General features: G+C 37.3%; 1 protein-coding gene across 3 annotated transcripts in view; it reads right to left on the reverse strand.

Moving 5' to 3' along the window:
• Positions 1-21,601, reverse strand: part of INSC (INSC spindle orientation adaptor protein) — a 120,409-nt gene that overhangs the window by 72,301 nt on the left and 26,507 nt on the right. Inside the window, exons 2-3 of one of the 3 annotated variants that reach the window (XM_064714166.1) lie at positions 18,097-18,344; positions 14,930-15,023 (exon numbers count right to left, since the gene is read on the reverse strand). The exons of 1 other annotated variant lie outside the window; for it this stretch is intronic. In XM_064714166.1, the coding sequence (XP_064570236.1) occupies positions 14,930-14,982 (53 nt within the window). In that variant the 5' untranslated portion in view covers positions 14,983-15,023; positions 18,097-18,344. The remainder of the gene's footprint in view (positions 1-14,929; positions 15,024-18,096; positions 18,345-21,601) is intronic. One more of the 3 variants, XM_064714164.1, reaches the window with a different exon arrangement.

Here is a 21,601-nt window from a genome sequence, read left to right on the forward strand (position 1 = left end):
TCTCTAACTTGGAGGAAAATGGAGTTTCCTTCCCTAGTGTCCCTTTCCCCCAAAATTTTTATTTCACTTAATTCATTCTTAGACTGAACTAAAAGAAAAGCAGCTGAACCTTCCTTCTGAATTCAGGAGACAAGATCCAATCATGCAATTCCTACCTGGGGAAAGATTAATCATTCCTCTTCAATATATTGCAGAAATTAATAATTTGAATAGACACACTTCTTCAAAAGGCTCTGATAGGTACCTCTGTTCCTCAAACCAAACAAGATAATATCTCTGATTTCCTGCCTCTCACTACTGCTGTGTACTGAAGGCAAACACCACCCATTTCCAGTGGAGAGCAGAAAAGAAATACCAATGAACTTAATTTAAGGCTGACCAAAAAGCATGCATTGAAAGATATAAAGAAAGCATGAACAAAACAAGAGCAGTTCAGCACAATTTCACACTTTTAAGTTACATTGAATTCTCTATGTAGGATGCAGGGGTGGAGGGGAATCAATGCTACATGCAAACTTACTTCAACTGGACCAGTAAAACCATCATTAAATAACTTCTGCCTGTGTTTTGTCAGATGTGCACTGATAACCAAAGTTGTGCACGAAGGTTTTTTCCCTTCCCACCTTTTTTCACACCACTGCAACCCCACAGACATCTGACCTGAACTTGGAGGTTTTGAGGGCTTGAGATATTCCTGAGACTGCACTACTCAGGTCAAAGTCTCATAGTGAGGTTTGGAAGGGTAATATTGATAAACGTGTCATTGGTTCCATGAAAATGGAGAGGGATGAGATTATCCTCTTTCTCTGTTCATGAAATATCACCTTGGTATTGCAGCACCCTTGAACTGTTAAATATATGGTTGGATTTTGCACCAAGCATAACCTTATTGAAACTAAATTTTCCTGCACTTCACAGCTGCCTGGAATGATAGCTGGTGAGAGCAGGAGTGAAACCATGACAGGGCACATGCAAATGAAGCCATTATGTTATTTGTCTCCATACACACATAGTTGAAATCAAATGTCACAATACTTCACAGAAAAAAGTAACTACCAGGTCCATGAGACTACAAATCACATACCAAAATGCTGTTTAATACATCAATCTAGAAGTGGCTGGCTGTTTTCTGAGCTATTTTATTCCTTCACTCTTTCCCTATCCCATTCTCCCCATTTGTTTGGGTTTTTTTAAATCAGATCAGTTTTTATTTATCAGACATAATTTGCAGTTCCAATTAAGGGAGCACATATATGCACATGTGTATACCTGGGGGTTAATATCTGTCCATATATCTCCTCATTCAGATGATTAAGTTGTGTTTTTAACATATTTTAACTTCATATTTCATTTGAAATATGCTAGATATTTGCTGTTCAAACATTTGTCTCATGCCATAAATTCAGCTGGAACAATTTGCCTATCAATCCACATATACATATTTATCCAGGAAAATATTAAGGCATTTATAATGAACTGGTGCTCAAGTCCCCACTTTGAGGGATATTTTTACAGATAGAAGCTCTCAGCAGAAAATCTTCCTCTGCTGTTTTCAAATTATTAAGTGGAACAAGAAACATCTTTATGCAGAGGTAAAACAAATACATTTACATTCATAACTACTTGAACAGAAGAACAATTTCTCAGCCAGCTGTACACAGAACTCCATTTAATTTGTTCTGCAGCTTCAGTTTTGGGAAAAACAAATGCAATACCTTGATAACCAATCCTAGAAATCTTATTTCCCTTTTACTGAATTTGCAGACCTAAGTTGATGAGAAATAATCTCCTTGCACAGGTATACAAAATTCATTCAACTTTCTGACTTTGTATTTCCTGAAAACTAAAGAAGAGTTTCCCAAAAGAAAGCTCTAGGTCATGCTGAATAATCTCTGTGTCACTCTACCATTGGTCAGGATGTCCTTTCATAATTTTTTTGCACGTGGGTCAGTGACCCACTTGGCCACCCCTTGCGCAGGTGCCTAAGAGTGACAGCATTCTGAGCTTTCAGCTTCCAAACAACCAGAGAAAAAAGCTTGGAGAATAGTGTTAAGGCAAATATCAGCAGCATTTTGCTGCTTATTAGCAAAAAGTTCTACTATTTCTGACATAAAAGAATGCCTGAAATCCTAACATATCTTCTCTTATACAACTGTAGTAAATAAGCTCATCTGTACCAAATTTATCTGGAGTAGAAAACTCTGTCCTAACGAGCTGCAGGGATGTACACAGAGCTGTTAATGGGCTGTTTTCACCACTGATGCTCTTTGACATATAAAACTAAACTCGCTTCTAGTTATAGATTACTTAAGGACCTAAGTTGAGAAGTAGCACTGTTTTACTCTGGGGGCAAGAGTGATTGGAGGCTCTTTATGGGTTCAAATAAAACGAAGGTTAATATACCTGCAGGAAGCAGGTACAATTCCTGTATCACATTTGTGAAATATTATGCATGTTCCGTCACATCCATTTCCTCTTTCCTGATTCATTTAATGCTGAGGTGATCATATTTTCCAAAGGCATTTCTTCAGAGTATGAAACAGGTAGAGATATGTGAAAAGTGCAAAAGGTGGCTTTGCCTGGCCTTCATACAGGGTCTCCATGTAAGCATTATTTTACAACACCAGCACAGGTCCAAATGCAAGCACACATCAAGGGAGACCCAAATGAAATACTGAAGCGGGGTCCAAAAAGTGATGCAACACTCAAAGCTGTGTGACCTAATTGTGGACTTCCAGTGCCTAAAGGGAACCCACAAGAAAGATGGAGAGACTATTTACAAGAGCGTGACAGGGTAAGGAGAATGGCTTCAAACTGAAAGAGAGTTTTAGATTAGATATTAGGAAAGACAATTCTTTACTGTGAAGGTGGTGAGGCACAGGTTGCCCAAGGAAGGTCTGGATGCCCCATCCCTGGCAATGTTCAGAGACAGGCTGGATGAATCCTTGAGCAATCTGGCCTAGGGGAACATGTCCCTGTTCAGGGGATTGGAACTTGATCATCTTTAAGGTCCCTTCGAATTCAAGCCATTCTATGATTCCAGCAAGGGCACAACCTTCCCCATAGCTTTGGTTTTCTTTGCAACCTGTCCTTGTAAGCAATTCTAAGAAAATCTAATCTCAAGTGTCATTGTCAACAGCATGGTATATACAAAGTGGAAAGAGCAATAATGCTGAAACATTTCATGAGACACAACGGGGAGAGAAAGAAAGTTATATGTAAAAAATAAGTTATACTCCTCATAGAGGATGGATCATTGGACAAATGTCAACAAAAGACAGAGGTAAACAGAACACAGAGAAAGGTGATAAGTTTCTGAAATGTATGGAGCCCATTTTACTTCTTCCAAATGTAGTTTTAGGCTTCTTTCTGGAAACACAAAAACTCTGCACATGTTTGCTAGAAGAGTAAGCTGAAATCAAATTCTCTGTGCTTTTGCACTTTAACCAGTATATTAATGTATGTCATATACATCCCTATTCTGTGTCAAATTAAAAAGGATAGACAAATGCTGACCTAAATTTTAATTGAAAAGACATCAGAACTGTCCAAAAAGCTTCCCTGTTTCTTCCACAAATACATAGATACACACACTGAAATTTAATTGGCAAGCAAAGAGCGGTATCACTTCTTAGATGCTGGAAAATCCATCAAGATTGTTGTGCAATGTGTTGAGGTACTTAAATTGATATCAAGCTGTTAACTTAAGTAGTCAAAAAATCTTCAATTTAAGCATTGACTGAGCACCTTGCATTTGCAGCAAGCAGAACTGCAGTAGAACAATGCTGGGACCAATGTGTACTTTAAAATACCTTTTAAAATACCTCCTCTTTCACAGCAGGGCAGCTGTGCAGCAGTTCAGTCAGTTGGACTGTTTGCAGATTTTACCAAGGAAAACAAAAAATTTTCAAAGTTACTGAGATCAACCTCTTATCCAGCAGTTAAACAGAGAACGTCCAGTACAATTCCAGCCCTTTACAGCAGGACAAAATATCTTTTTTTCCTCTGGCAGTAACAGCTGATTGCTTTCCAGGTTGCTCCTGACACTTTAGCCAAGAGCAATAGGGGGTTAGACTAAGCCAAGAGTGTTCTCTTCCTGATTCACTCTCACAACATAAACACAGCCCTCACGCCTCCACACACGGACTGTGCCACAGGAAGACAGGCTTGAGAAAAGTTTGTTTGCTTCTAAATGAGATGGAAAAAGATTAGCTTTGTGCCTGAACCACTATTGAGAGAAGTGTCTGCCAAAACAACATAAAATTAAAATTATGCAGATATATGGCTCTTCCATAACTCTCCCTCCTGGCTTCCCACTGGGTGCTCTGGACTATAAGAAAGTGTTAAACAATAGTAGTTGTAAAAGATTGTTACTTGAAATCTGGAAGTCTGAGGACCTTAGTAATAGTCTCAAGATTGAGAAACCAACTCAAACACCTTTGAATAAAGGACTCTTCACTGCTGCAGACTGGACACTTGTAATATTCAGAAGGCCACTTCCATTAAGCCTCAAAGGCCAGCATAGCAGATTTTATGCTTGAAATACTAACATAAAATACTACAGTGAATTCAATTTGAAACTTGGAATTTAAACTTTAAAAGTTTCTAAAATAAAGTTAAAAGAGTCATTTTGCACCAGTAGCACAAAGCATAGGAATCTCTGGCCCAGAATTCAAGTTAGCCTGCAAACAAATGAAGGCTCCCTCACTCCAGGATCCTGGCAAGCAAGGTTAACAACCTGAATACACATCATTAGTGGATTTCACTGCTTTCAAATTAGAGTATTTGCCTGCCCTTTACTTTCATCTCTTCCCACTACCACAGTTATCCCAGAGTTAAGTTGTGTAACACATAACACATCAAACCGCTGATTTGTGCACAGCTGATACTGAACAAGATATTTTTTGCTCTACAGCACTTCCCAAAAGTTTGCTTTCACTGATCATGTCATCCATTGAACAGCCTCAGTTACTTGGATACCATTGCCTAGTTCTTCCTTTTTTCCTCTGATAATTTTCTCAGCTTTTCCCTGGTTTGCTCTTGTTTAATGTTTATCCTGACACCAGTGCTGCTGACATTTAAGATATTGAAAAAATATTTCCATAACCTTAGCTGAAGAGAATATTATATTCTTGATGTAGACTTTTTCTAAACTTCCAAATTGGACCAAATTTTCTACATTGGTCCAAAAGTTTTCTATAGTTCCAGGACCAAATTCAACAATAAAGTATCAACAATTAGCAAAATGCAATACTCAAATACCTGAAGCATAGTTTACATATGCAAGACAATTAAAAGTGGTTTCTTTAGGAATAAGAAAAATATTACATAGAGTCCTTTATGTATATTTCCCTAAATAAAACAATATATATGTTTATGTGTGTGTATGTATGTTTTCACATTACCACATTCTCTGAAATACTGTGAGAAGAAAAACAAAAAACTGGAATTGTTAACAGCCACACTTCAGCTTAATATTAAATTCCTGTTTGCACTCCAAATCCCTCAGGGTTAATATGAGCTCATAAACCCAACCACTAACAGACACGAGCCAATTTAATGAGACCAGAAATGGGGTCACACCAACCAGCACATTTTTTAAGATCATTATATTATTTGTCAAAAAGGGAAAATAACAAAGAAAAATATTTACAAAGTTGAAACATTGTCCTTATAGCTTTTTTTAATTTGCTCTTTACAGGCTACTGAACAAGTGATTACAAGATCCTCCCAACCATCCCCAGGCAACAGCGAAGCAGATTAAGAGAGACCAGGCAATTAAATAAGGAAGAAATTCCCAGGAAACTGAAGAGAAAAATACTGTATTTAACACAGTATGGTACTAGTATTTATCCTAAACAGCTGAAAAGACAAGTCATAGTTAAACCATTGAAATATCTTTAATGAGGGAATTAATTTTTAAAAAATTAATTGTGGAAAAATACCTCAGAAATACTAAGGTACAGGTACTTATTCATCAGTCTCTGTTATGGCCATGGTTGTAAAGAGATTTTAATGAACTCACCACTGTGAAAAAGATGACAAAATGTAACATATGGAAAGAACAAGCTGGGTTTTGTGAACAGAAACATTCTTTGCATTTACTGGAAGCAGTTTCTAGGTAATATTCAACATTTCCCACCTGCCACAATTCAGAAGGATGCTGCACCCACAGCAGGCAGAACAAGGCACACAAGACCATAACATAATGCTGTGTAAGGACCACTGAAATAAAAATATATGGAGATAGGCTAGTAAGGACTTCCTGGTGTTTCCCCAGCTGAGGTGGAACACAAAGACAAGGGAAGGTAAAGTGGTTTGCCTGAGGCAAGAAGATAAGTCAGCATTACAACCAGGAGAGAAACAGGAGGAATGATATCTAGAGCTAAATCAAAGTTTCAGCAAACCATACTGCCCTTTTGAAGACATACACAACACCATCTTTTCTCAGAATAAGTCAAGAACTATTTCAGTGAACCTGAGTCCTTGAGCTTTTGGATCCCTTCATTAGTCTGACCATTATTTTCAAGTTTCATGACAGTTTTATTTCTGTTAAGGAGCACAACTTTTTTTTTTTTCCCCATCTTAGCACAGTAAAAGGAAGGTCCCTAAAATGCTTCAAACCAGCTTGAACGTTGTACAGGAAAGATATATTGGATATACTAAGCAAAAAGACAGAATTTCATCCTTAATTTCCTTCCAGGACTAACTAGAATAATTCCAGATGCATTACCAATGTGATAACAACAGCAATATGGCCTAACTGCTAAAGGAGAGAAATTTATGGAATTTTTGGTTCCATGGCATGCCATTTGATTTCAGCATAGTCTACCTATTAGGATAATAATTTACACTTTTTAACTCCCTTAATATTAACAATTCTCTCTTTTAGTTCATAGGTGGTGTCTTATATGCTTCCCTTCCAAAAAAAATGCCAAACCAAACTATACCATTTTTTCCAATATTATGCCAGCAAGAATACTAAATTCAGATTACCTGACACATATATAGTTGCATAGAAAGCCAAAGTGTCTCAGCAAAACAAGCACTAATAATTTCATATTGTAAAAGGAAAAGCACAGACACAGTCTTTACTATAATTTGCAAAGTTCACAAAGAATTGGAAGATAAAGAAGTCAAAGATTAGACACTGCAAGCTCTGTGTTTTTCTTGTAAAATGCAGTTTACAGATAATACTACTTAACTTTGCCATCCTGAAGACTCCAACTTGCAAGTTCTTCCCTGCATGACCAAATTCTCAGAGCAGGACAAGAGCAGACCACCAGGGTAATTTGATATGGTTTTTTTTGCTAGGAAAGGTTCCTTTTGCACATCCCTTCCCCACAGCAAATACACTGGGCTCAGAAAGTGTACACTTGGTGTTCAGGGTTATTTAACACCAGGAAGTTCACAAAGACAATGCAGAAATCAACACTGGCTTCTAGAAATCACACTCATGGCTGAAATGTTATGATGTAAAAGCATAACATGACTGCATAGCAACTCAGCCAAAAGAGGGGTTATAGTAGGGTTTTAGGAGGGTTTTTTTCAAAAGATGTATGGCAAATAAGCAAGATACCTATGTGCTTCACTTAGCATTGCACCAAAATTAAACAGATTCAGGTTTTGACTTCCCTCCCTCCCCTTTTTTTCTCTCCTTTTTTTTTTGAGAGAGAGAATCTATGAGACACCATCTGTGAACTAAAAAGGAATACTGTTAATGGTAAGTGAAATATAAAGTACATTATCATAATAGAAAATGGCAAAATAAAATTCTGACTAAAACTACTAACATGTCAGTATGAATACAATTACTTTACAATTTTAAAAATTCCATGAGATTTTCATACTACATTTAAAATATCCTAAACTTCTAAAAATCCCTCTACTTCCTACATAAAGCAGAAAAGGATCAAATTGCAATAAAAATATTTTGTAGACTAAAGGAAATCAGAGAATTTTTGTCAATGCATCATTCACATTTTTAGACTAAGAAATCAGCAAAAAGGCTCCCTGTTCAAGGTAAAGTCTTTAATTTAACATAGAAATAACCAGCAAGTCTGTCTTCTGAAAACAGAAAACTCCAACATGAGTGGTGGCAGATGTTCAACCTGCTCAGCATCTGTTCTAAAATGTGCTACAGAAAAATAACTGTAATAAAGATTAGAATTCATGTAAACAAAGACCACAAACAACATTCGAAATGTTTCAAAAATTTTTGTTTCACTAACATCAGTGAAAGAGAGAAACACAAACCATGGAGCCAAAGCCATAAACCAATGGCTAGAAGAGCAAGACACAGGGTGCAAAATTGACAGGATCACTAACTTGATGTCACAGTAAAAACTACATGCAACACTTGTGGAGATGCAATCAGAACTTATCAGTCATGCCTGGCAGATAAGGTAACCTGACATTCAGGCACAGCTCTGTCACTGTGATTTCAAGGACATTAAAATTTGAGGGTTCATTAAAATTAACTTCTGAAAAGGACACCACAACCCGAACACAAGATGTCTATTGTGCAGACAGCAACTGCTTTCTCTCTAAGACACAAAAAGGGAGGAGCCTCCTCTATAAAATCCCACTTTTCCAAAGTATGCATTCTCAAAATAATAGGCAGAGTTTCTTCCATAATAAAGGCTACAGCAGCACTACCTTGAGCTCTTTACAGTGCTTGTGTGCCACATGCTATGAAACCATGCTATGAACCGTTACTGACCCTTACGAGGGATTCAGAATAAAATCTTAATTGTCTTTAACGATGAAAGATGGTCCTTGATCTTTTAAAAGTATTTTCCAACTTACAGCAAGCCACAAATATGAAATATCAAGTTAATGAAGGAAAGGTCTAGTGAGGCCAGTCAGACAGATCGTTTAAATTCATCAATTTGTTCACATTTTAAAGTCACCATAACTTGACAATTATTATAGTGTACAAACTCAAATCTCTTTCAGGTTAAAAGCCAAAATTCTCTTGTGAATTCTACAGTTAAACATACAATATTTTACAGCACAGCTCTGGGAAGTAGTATAACATATTTCTACAGAACATTATATAGCTAAATATAAAGATGTAATGATAAAACTATCGGAAGGAAAAGGTTAGGAAATATCTGGAATTCTGGCAGACTTACAGACCCCAAAAATGCCCAAAGTACAAGCGAAATGCAATTATTTTTGCTGCTTGCTAGCTAAACTGCTGACCTACATTTTAACATCCTGAATAGAGGAACAGAGATATTTTACCCATGGATTCAAAGGAAAAGAAAAAATCTGTTGAGTTCATATTCCTCATGAATGCCTCCAAATGATGGCAAATCAATAGTTGCTGCTTTACTAACATCACCCTTTGGACTTAGTCAGCTAACATGCCTGAAAATCCTTCCCAGAAGAACCATACAGATTCACAAATCTGTTTTACAACCACCATCAAAACTCCATACAAACAACTCAGCTTTCAGTTTGGTTACAGGTACAATATAAATCACCAAAGTCAAAAATATTTCATAGTAAGGTGAACTCCATTTCTGAAGCTATAAAATTATTTGCTGAATTCTTGTAGGGTAAACTGAGTGAAAGAAAAGGAATACACGGCCATTAAATGAGGCATCATTAGTGTCTTGAGCTATGCAATAACTGATTTTATTTCTTGTCACCAGAAGGTAATTTTATTGCATTATTGGCAAAGCACCCTCCTTTCTTCTGTTATAATCTTTTCCTACAGCCAGTCGCAAAAGGAAGTATTTCAAAACACATTTTCAATTCCCCAGCAAGCATTCAATTCTCAAATGGTTTTTAGAAACTCAAAGCAGCGATTCATAGAGCCAAGTAAGAACTCTGAACTTGAAACTCTGAAAATTTTCTGCTGCAGCTCTTCTATTACAAATAACTTGGGATTTTTAGTTCTAGAGTTTCTTCCAGTCTCTATCGGACAACTTTCAAGGAGCCACAACAACAAAGTTCCTGATGGAATTCAAATAAAACTGATCACAGGGAATGTGGGATTCTAATTAACAGGGCAAGACCTATGCACAGCAAGTAGCTTGTACAATGGAAAAACCAGAAATATAAATGTTGTTTTCTGCTTTTCATGGTGTTCTTGTTAGACAGAAGGTCAGTCTGCAGACACAGGTGGGAAAAACCAGAAATACAGAACAAACCCTTAGTTATCAGCAGCGAACACTGTAGTGAAATAAAACAAATTCAGCACTTACAGAAGACATCCCTGATCAGACAAAACAATAAAACACTTTTACTTAAACATGATTTTATGACTAATTATAACTAGAGGACAGTCTTACAATTGAAGACGAAAAGAAGTGCTATTAAAAAAAAAAAAAGAAGAAAAACAAGCACTCAGATGTGGCTACAAACTACAGAAGCCATGCACACTGGACATAGAAAGGTAAGAAGAAATGAGGTGGTTTAAAGAAAAATAGACCAAAATGAGAAAAAAAAGAGCAACTTTTATTTGTGTTTATTCACAGAATTCCCATCCCTAGAAATCCTTCACTTGGGGATTCATATCTAAGAAAATAGGGAGATAATGAAACAGCAAACATCTCAATGAGCTGCCATGCGACCAAACAACTCACTGCCCAGAATTCAGGGCCAGGAGAACAATGGCATCAAAACCTACAGATTCCAATCACCTACAGAACACAAGGGGTACTACTGAACTACTGGCAAGTTCAAGGGAAAAAACAAAAAAACAACAGGTTATTTTAGTCAGAATTCACTTTCTATGACAGGATAACAAAACATGACTGCCTTTGATTCAGAGCACTAAATCATATATTGTGAAATTTTAGACACTCTGCAGAGAGAGACCAATGGATGGATCCATTCTTTTCCTAACAGCCCCATAAGAACACAATCTTAAACACACTGAAGGGTTCTGCACATGTCTTACCCCTCAAAATACCTCTTTTCAGCTATATAGAGACCACATAAACTCTAAAGGTAGAAGCAAAATGCAATGTGATGGTCCCTGAAATTATTCAGCTCCTGATCAGGTAGAAATCCTCTTACTTTATAAAGGGATTTTTTTTGTCCATTTTTCTTTTTTTTTTTTTTAACAATATTCACTTCTGGGACTATAGACCAATCTGTTCTGCATCTCATATGTCCATATGTTCCATGAAGTTCTACAAATTTGTCATCCTGATGAGGCAGAAAAACAAGCAGATTCAATGCAGTTCCTGCAGTATAAAATCCTGAATTTTTCTTGCTTCTGTTTCAAGACACAGCTTTCAACAAACATTATCTAAATGCCAACTAATGCCAAATATAGACAATTATTTTTCCTTCTATTTCCATAAAGGTTTCCGCATCACTTTGAGTAGTTCTTCTATCTCCACCGGGCACACAGTAATGTACTGAACAGAGTTGTGAAAAAAAAAACATTGTGCCAAGCCCTTCATGGATGCTCCTGGAGTTCTGGAAGTAGCTTTAGTTTGCTACCTGAAAACCAGCAAGCTATTTTAATCAATTCATGGAATCATGGAATGGTTTGGGTTGGAAGGGTCTTAAAAGATGATCTGGTTCCATCCCACTGGCCATGGGCAGGGACGTCTTCCACCAAACCATGTTGCTCAAAGCCCCATCCCTTCTTTTGATGTAGCCCAAGACACAACTGGCTTAATAAGCTGCTAGTGCACATTTCTGACTCAGGATTAGGTTTTTCTTCAGTTTGTTTTGTTAATTTAATTTTGGTTTTCCTTTGCTGCTGTTATGGGGTTCAGAGGTTTTTATGGGGAAAAGGGGAAGTTGGTGATAACAACTGTGGTTTGTTTTTTTAACCTAATTTTGATAAAAGATGATCATTTATTCCTTTTTTTTAAAAATTCTAATTGTACCATATTTCTCCAGTTGAAGCCCTGAACTGAACACAATCCCAGAAGCCAAAAGAGCATCTTATTTCACTTTTGGTGTTGAGTACCCTCTCTTTAGTTGAATGACTTCAGATTCAGCACTGTCTTAAGTTTAGTTTGCCATGCAATATGGAAAGCATAAAAAAAAACATGTATACAATCAAAAAAGCCTGTGTAAACTACAATTTAAACTCACAGAAAACAAACAGGGTAATGAACTTTCATTACACAGAATGAAAGGCAGGGGCATAAGTGAAAGGTAGGTTTTATTGTAGATGGAAAAGCCAATGTTAAAGCTCATTACCTCTTATAAGCAGCAGAATACCTTATAATATCTTGTAAAGATAAGGAAAGGGTACTGACATTTTCCATACCTATACTAAAAATAGCTATTTCAAAATGGGGTTATGATCATCTCTAAGGAACACACACAGAATTCACATGCTATAGTGAGCTGGCCCTCACTGATGAAAACAGATAATTTTTATGGTCCTGTAAGGTGCTTTACATGGGAATACAGCTTTTGAAGAGTAAGTAAATTACTCCTTTATAAAAATGATCTATTTCCAATTGCTTTTTTTCCCTAAGAGACAAAATCATAACTTAAGTTCCTAACTCACTGAAATAGAAATAAAAACTTTCTGTAACAATAATTTGTTTTTCCTTGGGATACTGCATAGCTTTAATTACTGTATCCATAGCAGTCTAGATGTCAATTAGAGACAGCAGCTCTGACAGTGTGTTAGAAAACCATTAACACCATGACTCAGTACTCTAGAGACTCCAGCACAAGTTGTGATTTCCCATAAAATCTAAGGAAAGTGGGTAAACAACAATTCATGAAACACAGAAACTTGGTTTAAGCCCCCACTTTTAAATTCCTTATACAGCCAAAATAGCTGTAACTCCAGTGACCACGGTGGAAACACCTGGAATCTGTTTGCATATTTATGGTACACTTTTCCTATGGAGGCAGATATTCTTGCTGAAGGTCCTGCCTGTTTTTATTTATGAAAGATTATGACCTCAACATGAAGCAAGACATGGTTATTGTCCTACACAGGATTTACCTCAGCTGCATTTGAGCTACCTTTCCCCTGTGAGAGGACCCAAGAAGTTAATTCAATCACCTCTTACAAAGAGTAGGAACATGAACTGGAATCATGAGACAGTCATAAATCCTAGCCTTGGATACAGGAACAGCAAAGAATTAAAAATATTTGAATCTTGTTATTTTGAAAATTCCCTTAATCCTTTTAAATGCCCTATATCACTCCTTTCTCTAACCCAGAGGAATTACTTAATCTCATAAAAATTCCATTTCTTTTGAAAAGCTATTATGTTGGGTGGGGTTTTTTTTCTTTTAACAATTAAAAAGAGCATTTTGTACAGTTCCTAAACTTTATCTAGTCCATTCTGTGTTCTTTCTGCTGAATTCTTAGCATAAAAATACATTTTCTTATTTTCAGTTTCAACGTTCCTGAGTCTTCATCTTTCTGACCACTGACAACTTCAACCTGCCTGTTTCTTACAGGGAGTTTATTGAAATAACCCTAATCTGAAGGGGGAAAAAATATTCTTTCTCAAAATAAAAACAAACAAAAAAAAATAGGAGCTTTATATTTTATTGCAGGTGAGGGAAAGCACTTATTTATTTATTTTTAAATTTCTCTATAGAGAATTGTCCTGCTGAGTTCTGTCAAAACAATGGTTGCTATGTGGGACTTTTCCAAATCCCTTCTTGTGCTAAGATACAGTTCAGAGTGCTTGTAGGGTGATTGTGTTCACATAACATGGCAGAGCTTTGTTTCTCTCAACACTACACACCCGACTCACAGGCACTTTCCATTTCTAGAAGTCACCAGTCTATAAAATTCCGTGCTTTTCTGTGCTGTTGTTACCTCTAAAGTGCATTTTTCATACTCCACATGCTGCTAGCATGGAGTGACTCCAGCTAATTTCCCTATTTATGTATCATAAAAATATTCTTGGCACCATCAGCCTGGATCAGACTTTGGCCACCCCCAGGACTTGTTCCTTCAGCTCTGTTTGTAGCTAGTTTTCTATAACTGTAAGTCGTAACTACCCCATTGTTCTTGGCATACCTCTGTACAGCGCTTCTTACAGAAGAGAATATGTTTAGATGTGCTACAGTGTCTCTGAGTTTAATGGCAATATCCAAGTGTCTGCTGGAAGACTGAGGTAAGCAAAGGTGGAGAAATATCAAACTCCCCATGAAGAAAACAGCATTGTATTTTGAGACAGTATGCCAATTACAATTATAACTTATTTACAATAAATAATTGCAGTCTGACCTGAAGGAAGAAGATTAGGGAAAAGACTGAATCTCAATTCCTTTTTATTTCTGATTTTACTCCTGGGTTCAGCAGACCTCACCCTCCTTCCTCCCATAAACAAAAACAAAACAAAACAAAGTGAGATGTGACACATAATGACTGTAGGTTATTGTATTTTTCTTCTTTTCGTAGAACTCTATTAGGCTAGAAGCAAAACTACACTACACAGAGACAACTACTAGATGGCAACCAAAAGATAGATTTTTTTTAAAATCTGTTGGTGAGCAGAGTCATTAATGTCTCCACTCCCAACAGGGTACCACACACCAGAAACATTATACCACAGCCTTCATATCATTGCCATACCTACAGCAGAACAAAGTCAACCATGCTAAACAAATTCATATATACAGCTTTCAGCAGTCTTTACGAAGTGCAGAGGATTCCAGTCATTTCCATCATGACGAAGCAGCAGTCCAGTAAGTACAGTCACATGGCTACTGCAAACATGGCCATCCATTCAAAATGATGGCTGCAGAAACACTGCCATGATTTACCACGCTCCAGGTACACAAATTTGCAAATACCTCAAGAAATATATCTCAAATTTCCACATTCATTCTACAAATTCCATAGGAATACTACCTGGGTTTAAAAGTGAGTCTTTAAGTATCTTCAGAGCCTCAAAGGAAAGTGCAGCTGCTGCCTCAGAACCATTTAATCACTCCAATGTGGATGATGGAGTGCACCACTTACCGCTGAACTGGGAAGGAAAGGGAATCTAAGTGGTCCTCGCCCTTAAAAGCCATATTTATCCTGTTCTCATGTGCACTTCTCCATGGGCTGGAATCTAGAAAGAAAACAGTCATTTAGTAAACCTAGGAAAACTCAGACACCTTCAGCCCAGGCTGGCATGGCATTTTCCTGCTCTCCTGTGGAGAGAGCTCATCAAAACAAACAAAAAGTCTCCTTTTCCACAACTCCAGCAGTTAACTGAGGCCATTAAGTACATTTCACAGCATAAACAATGTAGGCTTTGCATATTCCTGAAGATCCTGGACTGCTGCACAGGTCAGAGCCATCTGGGTTGAACATTTGTGAGTTAGTATTGAGGTATTATTTAGCCTCATTTATTTTATATTAACTTGAATGCTAGAGAAAATCTAATGAGTGTTATAGTAATTCTTCATGTTATTGTGTGAAAGATTGCAAGTGAGGCCCCTTCCAGCCCTAATTATTCTGCAATATGATTTCAGGATTGTTAAGTACTACATTTACAGAAAGGTCCTTGATGACTAAGTTACTGGAGTATTTGACCCCTCCAAAGGGGTCAATAAGACAATTTCATTTTTTAATACATTTTAAACGCTGCACACATCTTTCTCCTCCATGATTTCCCTTCATACCTAGTGACCAAGAGATGGATCCAAGCTTTATTGCACTAGAAAAAAAAAAAACAGAAAGGAGAAGGACTCCTCATTTTCACAAAAGGAAGACTTCTGCCTCTTTCCCTCTTCCTTTAATTAGCCTCTCTTACATTAGATCACTATCTACTATAGGTCAAAGCACATTCACAACAAAAATCACAGAGGATTTATTCTACAAAAAAAGGTGAAGTCATTTTCACTCACACACATAGCTAAAAGAAAACTAAGGCAAAATATTTGAAGGAAAAGACTAAGCCATGACTCAGGAAGAAGAGGAAATGGATTCATTTGGACAAGGAGACAGGAACAGTGGGAAAATTATGCTTTCTTAGATGTGAAAAAAAAACCTGGGATCAATGGATCTCACTCCTAGAGAAAATACTTTACACAGGAAATTACTGTTTGTGCCACCAGCTGAGGCAGAGTGGTTTTGATGTAGCTGCTTGTGAAATTCTGCTATTTGGTTATTTGGCTGCAAGCTGAGTCAGCCAGCATTCAAGATATTTGCCACCCCAAATTGCTCTTAATTGACAGAGAGTGGTCCTCACTCCCTTTCCTAGCAAACTGATCTCATTACTAATGCATGGCCTTGTTTTTTCCCCAAGATCTCACAAACATGTCCTGAGCACATAAAAGTATTGCAACCAACATTCACATGCTCTGTCCACTGTCAGCTCCAGATTGCTCTGGTGATGGCACCATCCTGTGTTCCTCTCTATCCCCAAGGTTTTCCTGGAAATAACAAATTTAATTTAATCCTTCTTTAGATGCATAGGCTATAGAAGATTGAAATACAGGAGAAGAATCTATTAAAAAAGCCAAAACCAACACCAAAAAATCCCCACATTAAAAATAGTTGAATTGGTACTGAAGTCTCTGGTTTAAAAAGATTGCAGGTATTTCATAGGTTTTGACTGGAGGTTCATATGCCCAAGCATATGTATTCTTCTGCTCCTGTGACACACTAAGATTTTAAAAACAAACTTATTTGGGGGGACAGGAGGAGGGAAATTTAAAGCATTTAGTGTATGATACACAGATTTCACTAACAAAGTGAATAAATGAGCTATCTTCATTTCCAGTAGTATAATATTTTCTCTTTTTTAAAGACATTTAAGATCACAAGATACAAACAATTGTACAATCACATTTACTGGAAACAGACAAATATCACCATAATCACTGTCTTCATTTGGAGGAGATAGCCTTAAAGCTGAACACATTCACAAAAAACCCTAACCTCCAAAATTAATTTTCCCTCCTAAATCTTGTCATTTAAAGGACAAAAACCTCCAATATTTTAGCCTGCAGAACGACAGATTTCATGGACACTAAACATCTCTTTCTGCTCAGCATTAGACCTGGATTTACCTTCTCATACTACCAACACTAAATCAAATGTAAAGCTTCAGCTTCCTCTGGCAAGCTAAATCTACTTCACCATTAGCTCAGCCTACTACCAATTTCCACACATACAAATCAAAGCACCTGCTTGTACTCCATTACTTGTGATCAGTGACATAATGTACACAGACATAAATTAGATTATTGCATGTCCTTGTTCCCCATAAATTAGAAACCTGACAAAAATGCAAGTTTTTATATGCTGCCTTCCCGCAAAGCACACTTTTATATTATGTCTGAAAGCCTGTAAAAACATTATCAACTCCTACTTAGAGGTTACTTATGCTCCAGGAACAATAACAAAACGCTACAACAATATCTTAACCAAACTGTCTGGCTGGAGACCATGATTAGATATTTGCTCAAATCTTTAATCCTAAATTAATGCTGGCAACATGAGGAAATTCTCTGCCCTGGCATTTTGCCAGGGGATCCACTGTACCCCCAGGATCACAGGAGAGGTTGGAACACCAGTGATTTGTGGCAAAGGCTTCTAGTCCTGCTTAGAATGCCTCCTCCACCTGCTGGGCAATTACAGATGGCAGATATTGCTCAGATTCCAGTGCTCTCATTCCTCTTTCCAGGTACGAACAAAACAACTGTACTTCCTAGTAAAGACTAGGAGAGGGCTGATGAGTCCTTCTCTTTAGCTGATTCTGCTTTTTATTTGAGTCCACAACACACGATGAGCTCTAATCAGCACTCCTAAAAGCAAAGTCCTCTACTCGAGCTGACTATGGAGATGTTATACATGTGCTCACTTTTATTAAGTATATATATGATAACAGATAACATTATTGGACTTCTGTTGGAGAGTTTAATATTTTTTTTCCACTGAAAATATTTATTTCCATGACTAATGATTAGACCCACAGCTCGTCAAGAGTTGCTGTCCGGATAAATTTGAACAAAAAAGACAAACCAAAAACCCACTGCTTGTACTTTGCAACATTGGTCATTTTGGTAGAAGCCTGAGTGACACACTGAAATAATAAAATTTTATTCTTGGACTATTATGAAGCCTTTTATTTAACACCTATATAGGGCTTGACATCTGCACACAGCCTTGTATCAGTGTAAATGCTGACTTACAATTTGTTTGACTCCTCTGGTAGGTAGCTGCACATGCATGTGGAATTCCATGTACTCAAGGCAGCAGGCTTTGTGTCCTGCTTTTTTCTGTTTGTGATTCCAACACTGAATTAGGTTTTCAGATGTTATTTCCTCCAGGAATAGATGCAGATAGGCAGAGGACAAACTACATTTCAATCCCATGCAATACATCCAGCCAAAAGCTTTTTTCAGAGGGCAGGAGTTCAGAAGAGAATAAAGCATCACACCTGAAAGAGCATGAAAGCATTGCTCTCAGAAACCAGCAAAGTATCAGTAAAGGGCGAGACCTTCATGGCCAAAATTCCCAAAACCACACAAGCAGGAAGAGATCTTGCTCACAGACAGGCACCAGGCCTTGCCAAAAACTGACAGAGAACTAAAAACATCTTTAAAAAATGTCAAACAGCCCACCTGTAAAAGAGAGGAGGAGAAGCCTCATCCCAGCTTGAGGGTAACCCTGTGCAGCACCTCATCAGCAGAGTGGTGCAGCTGGCAGCTCTCATCCCACTGCTCCAGGACAAACCCCTCCTGCCCTACAAGAACTCCCTGCTGGGAGCCCCCTGTTGCTCCAGCCCATTTAGCAATGGAGAGCAGCTTCTACAAAACCACAGTGCTTTTTAGCACCCTTCAAAATATGTTATTTCTGCTAAGAAAGCAAATTGCAACTCACAGAATCTCCCAGTTTAAATTTCTTCTCCATGAATCAACACGTTAGCTTACATTTAACAAACTAGATATTAGGAGGGTTTTAGCATAAGGATTCTTTTAGGAACAACAGCATGCCCAAAAGTAGCATGGTAACAGCATGTTTTCCAGGTGAACTCAGCATGATTCACTTTCTTCTACTACTGATGGCCCTAAAGTTGTCTATCACAAAATTATGTCCTTAATAATTAAGCCCTGAAACTTCAGACAATTAAATTCACATTTTCGAGCTCATTCATGTCACACATGTTCACCCTTGCAAAGGCTCAAATCAAAAGGCAAATCCGTGAACTTTCACCACACCCTTTCTAACCCTAACATCATAATTTCAACACTAAAAATACTTTAAAATAAGGTCAATCAAGAGCATAATTTCTTACAGAAATAGAGAGTAATCCACACATCTAGTCTCTGACTATTAATAATCATCTGAATTAGAAGAGCATGTTACCTATAAGCAATATGGTTAACCTGAGAATAAGAAGTTATTAGCTAAAAGTCATTTCAGACCAAATATTCCTTGATTAATATGAACAGTTCCTGTCTGCACTAAAGTACAATCTCTTTTCTGCCAAACAGTGCTTGCCCTTATTTTACAATTCTGGGAGTCTGGGAATCATTAGTTATTATTCTCCTATACACAGAATAACTGTTAATGGAATGCCACAAATCAAACTAAGAGCAAAATTCTGACAGCATTTATGTGAGAGGTCAGAAAGTAAATACATACATTCTGTCCTTCAGCAACACATCCAGCCCATCAGAAGTTTTTCCACACTAACCATTTAAGGACTCAAGATCCTGTGTCATTCTGCATTATAAGAGGCTTAAATGGGCATGAATTAATTGCAATTGTAAGAGCCAACTCAAAATTAAGCTGGGTGTCACAAATCTAAGAAACCATAAAACCAGGAGCAAAAATAATGAAGAGCCCTTCGAGCAGCGCATTGAAATGGGTTGTATTAGCATGGGATCACATACACAGATCTATGGACCACACTCCTGGAATGCAAAATTAAAACTAGGAGGGAGAATTGGGAAAAGGCACTACCTATGGCATTCATTCATGGCAGTGGCTCAATAATCAGAGAGGAAGCTCTGCTGAAAGTTTATGCCTTGCACTTCAAGTATAATCTGAAGCATAAATTTATTTTCAGTCGCAGGGGGGTTTTATTTTTATGGCATATTTCTTCCCCTCTTTTCTCTCTACTTTCTGCAGAGAGAGGATCTCATTTTAAATTACTCTCTGTATTTGAAAATATTCCTTCTAATGTATCATAAAACAGTTTGTTTTGGAAGGGACCTTAAAGATCATCTAGTTCCAACCCCTCCCTGGGTTTCAGTGGGGTTACCTTCCACTAAATCAGGTTGCCCACAACCTCATCCAACCTGCCTTGATTATATACACATACAAAAAAAATATATAGCCATCTGTTTATTTAACTATTTTCTTAATACTTCACTTATATTTTCATAATTGTAAAAATATGTCTTAATAAATATTCGTTATAAATTGCTATTACTTTAAATGGTTTTGGAGTATAAATTATAATATATATGGAGGTTTGGAGAGTGTGTGCATATATACACACACATCTGATGTAGTTATTAATGCAAACTCAAGTTTGTGCTGTTTTTTCTTCTGGACACTCCCCATTTTAGTCTTGTTTTACACATCTGTGCCTTGGAATATCCAGGGAGATGGAGAGGGAGAAACAAAAATGATCTACCTCAGTCAAATAGGCCATTCTGAAAACTACAGGCAAGGAATATTATTGTGTAGATCTTGAGGGTGGAAGAAAAAAAGAAATCTGAAGCCAGTATCATTTCTCTGCATACAGAGGAATTCCTTAATTAACTTTCTGGTTTGTGGGTTTTTGTTTTAAAAAAACCTCCTTGTACGTTAAAAAAAATAGTTTATGATGTCCACTAGGCAAAATCCTGCTTTGAAAACAAGATGTATGGGACTGCTCCTTCCATTTCTTTATTTTAGATAGTGGATCATATGAAAAACACTAAGTAGAGCATATTTATCCAGGTAATTCAGCTTTCTCCAAGATTAAAAGTGGAGGAGATCAATCATCACAGGTGCCACAGCAAGTCCTTTGGCCAAGGCATGAGTTTTCTTACAATGCATCTTTAACAGGTGTTCCCATTCAAATACAAAATAGCTGGAAAAATGGAGCTTCCATCAGCATAGATTACATTATGAAAATGTTTAAAATAAGGAGATAAAGAATGGCATAACAGATTTGATGACTTCTTTTCACCCACTCCCCCTCAAAATCATTTTAGGCAACAGGCCACTGGAACAGACACTTGGCATCTTTTGGGTTTTTTAAACTTATCAAAGTCTCTAAGATCTCCCCTTCTGCAAGGGACACACCAATTTCCATAGCTGGCAATATTACGGGAACAAACTGATTAGTGGTCACATTTCTAGCAATTAGCATTTTAGAGGCAGTTTCACTGGAAAATAATTTACTTTTGAGGTTCAGGAACCGAATAAGAAGTGTCAGGTTGGGCCACTCCAGAGCTATATTTTTCCTTTTATGTGGTGGAGAATAATCAAGGTATAAAGTGTTTCTTGGTTCTCAGGGCAGCAGTAATGCAAGCTGCTACCATGTAATTTTGGGGTGTCCAATGGACTAGGCTGCTCAGAGCCCCATCCAACCTGGCCCTGAACATTTCCAGGGATGAGGCATCCACAGCTTCTCTGGGCAACATCTCCAAACCTCACAGTAAAGACTTTTATCCCAATATTTAATATAAACTTCTT

Source organism: Zonotrichia leucophrys, chromosome 5 (assembly GCF_028769735.1).
Source record: "Zonotrichia leucophrys gambelii isolate GWCS_2022_RI chromosome 5, RI_Zleu_2.0, whole genome shotgun sequence".
Taxonomy (NCBI): domain Eukaryota; kingdom Metazoa; phylum Chordata; class Aves; order Passeriformes; family Passerellidae; genus Zonotrichia; species Zonotrichia leucophrys.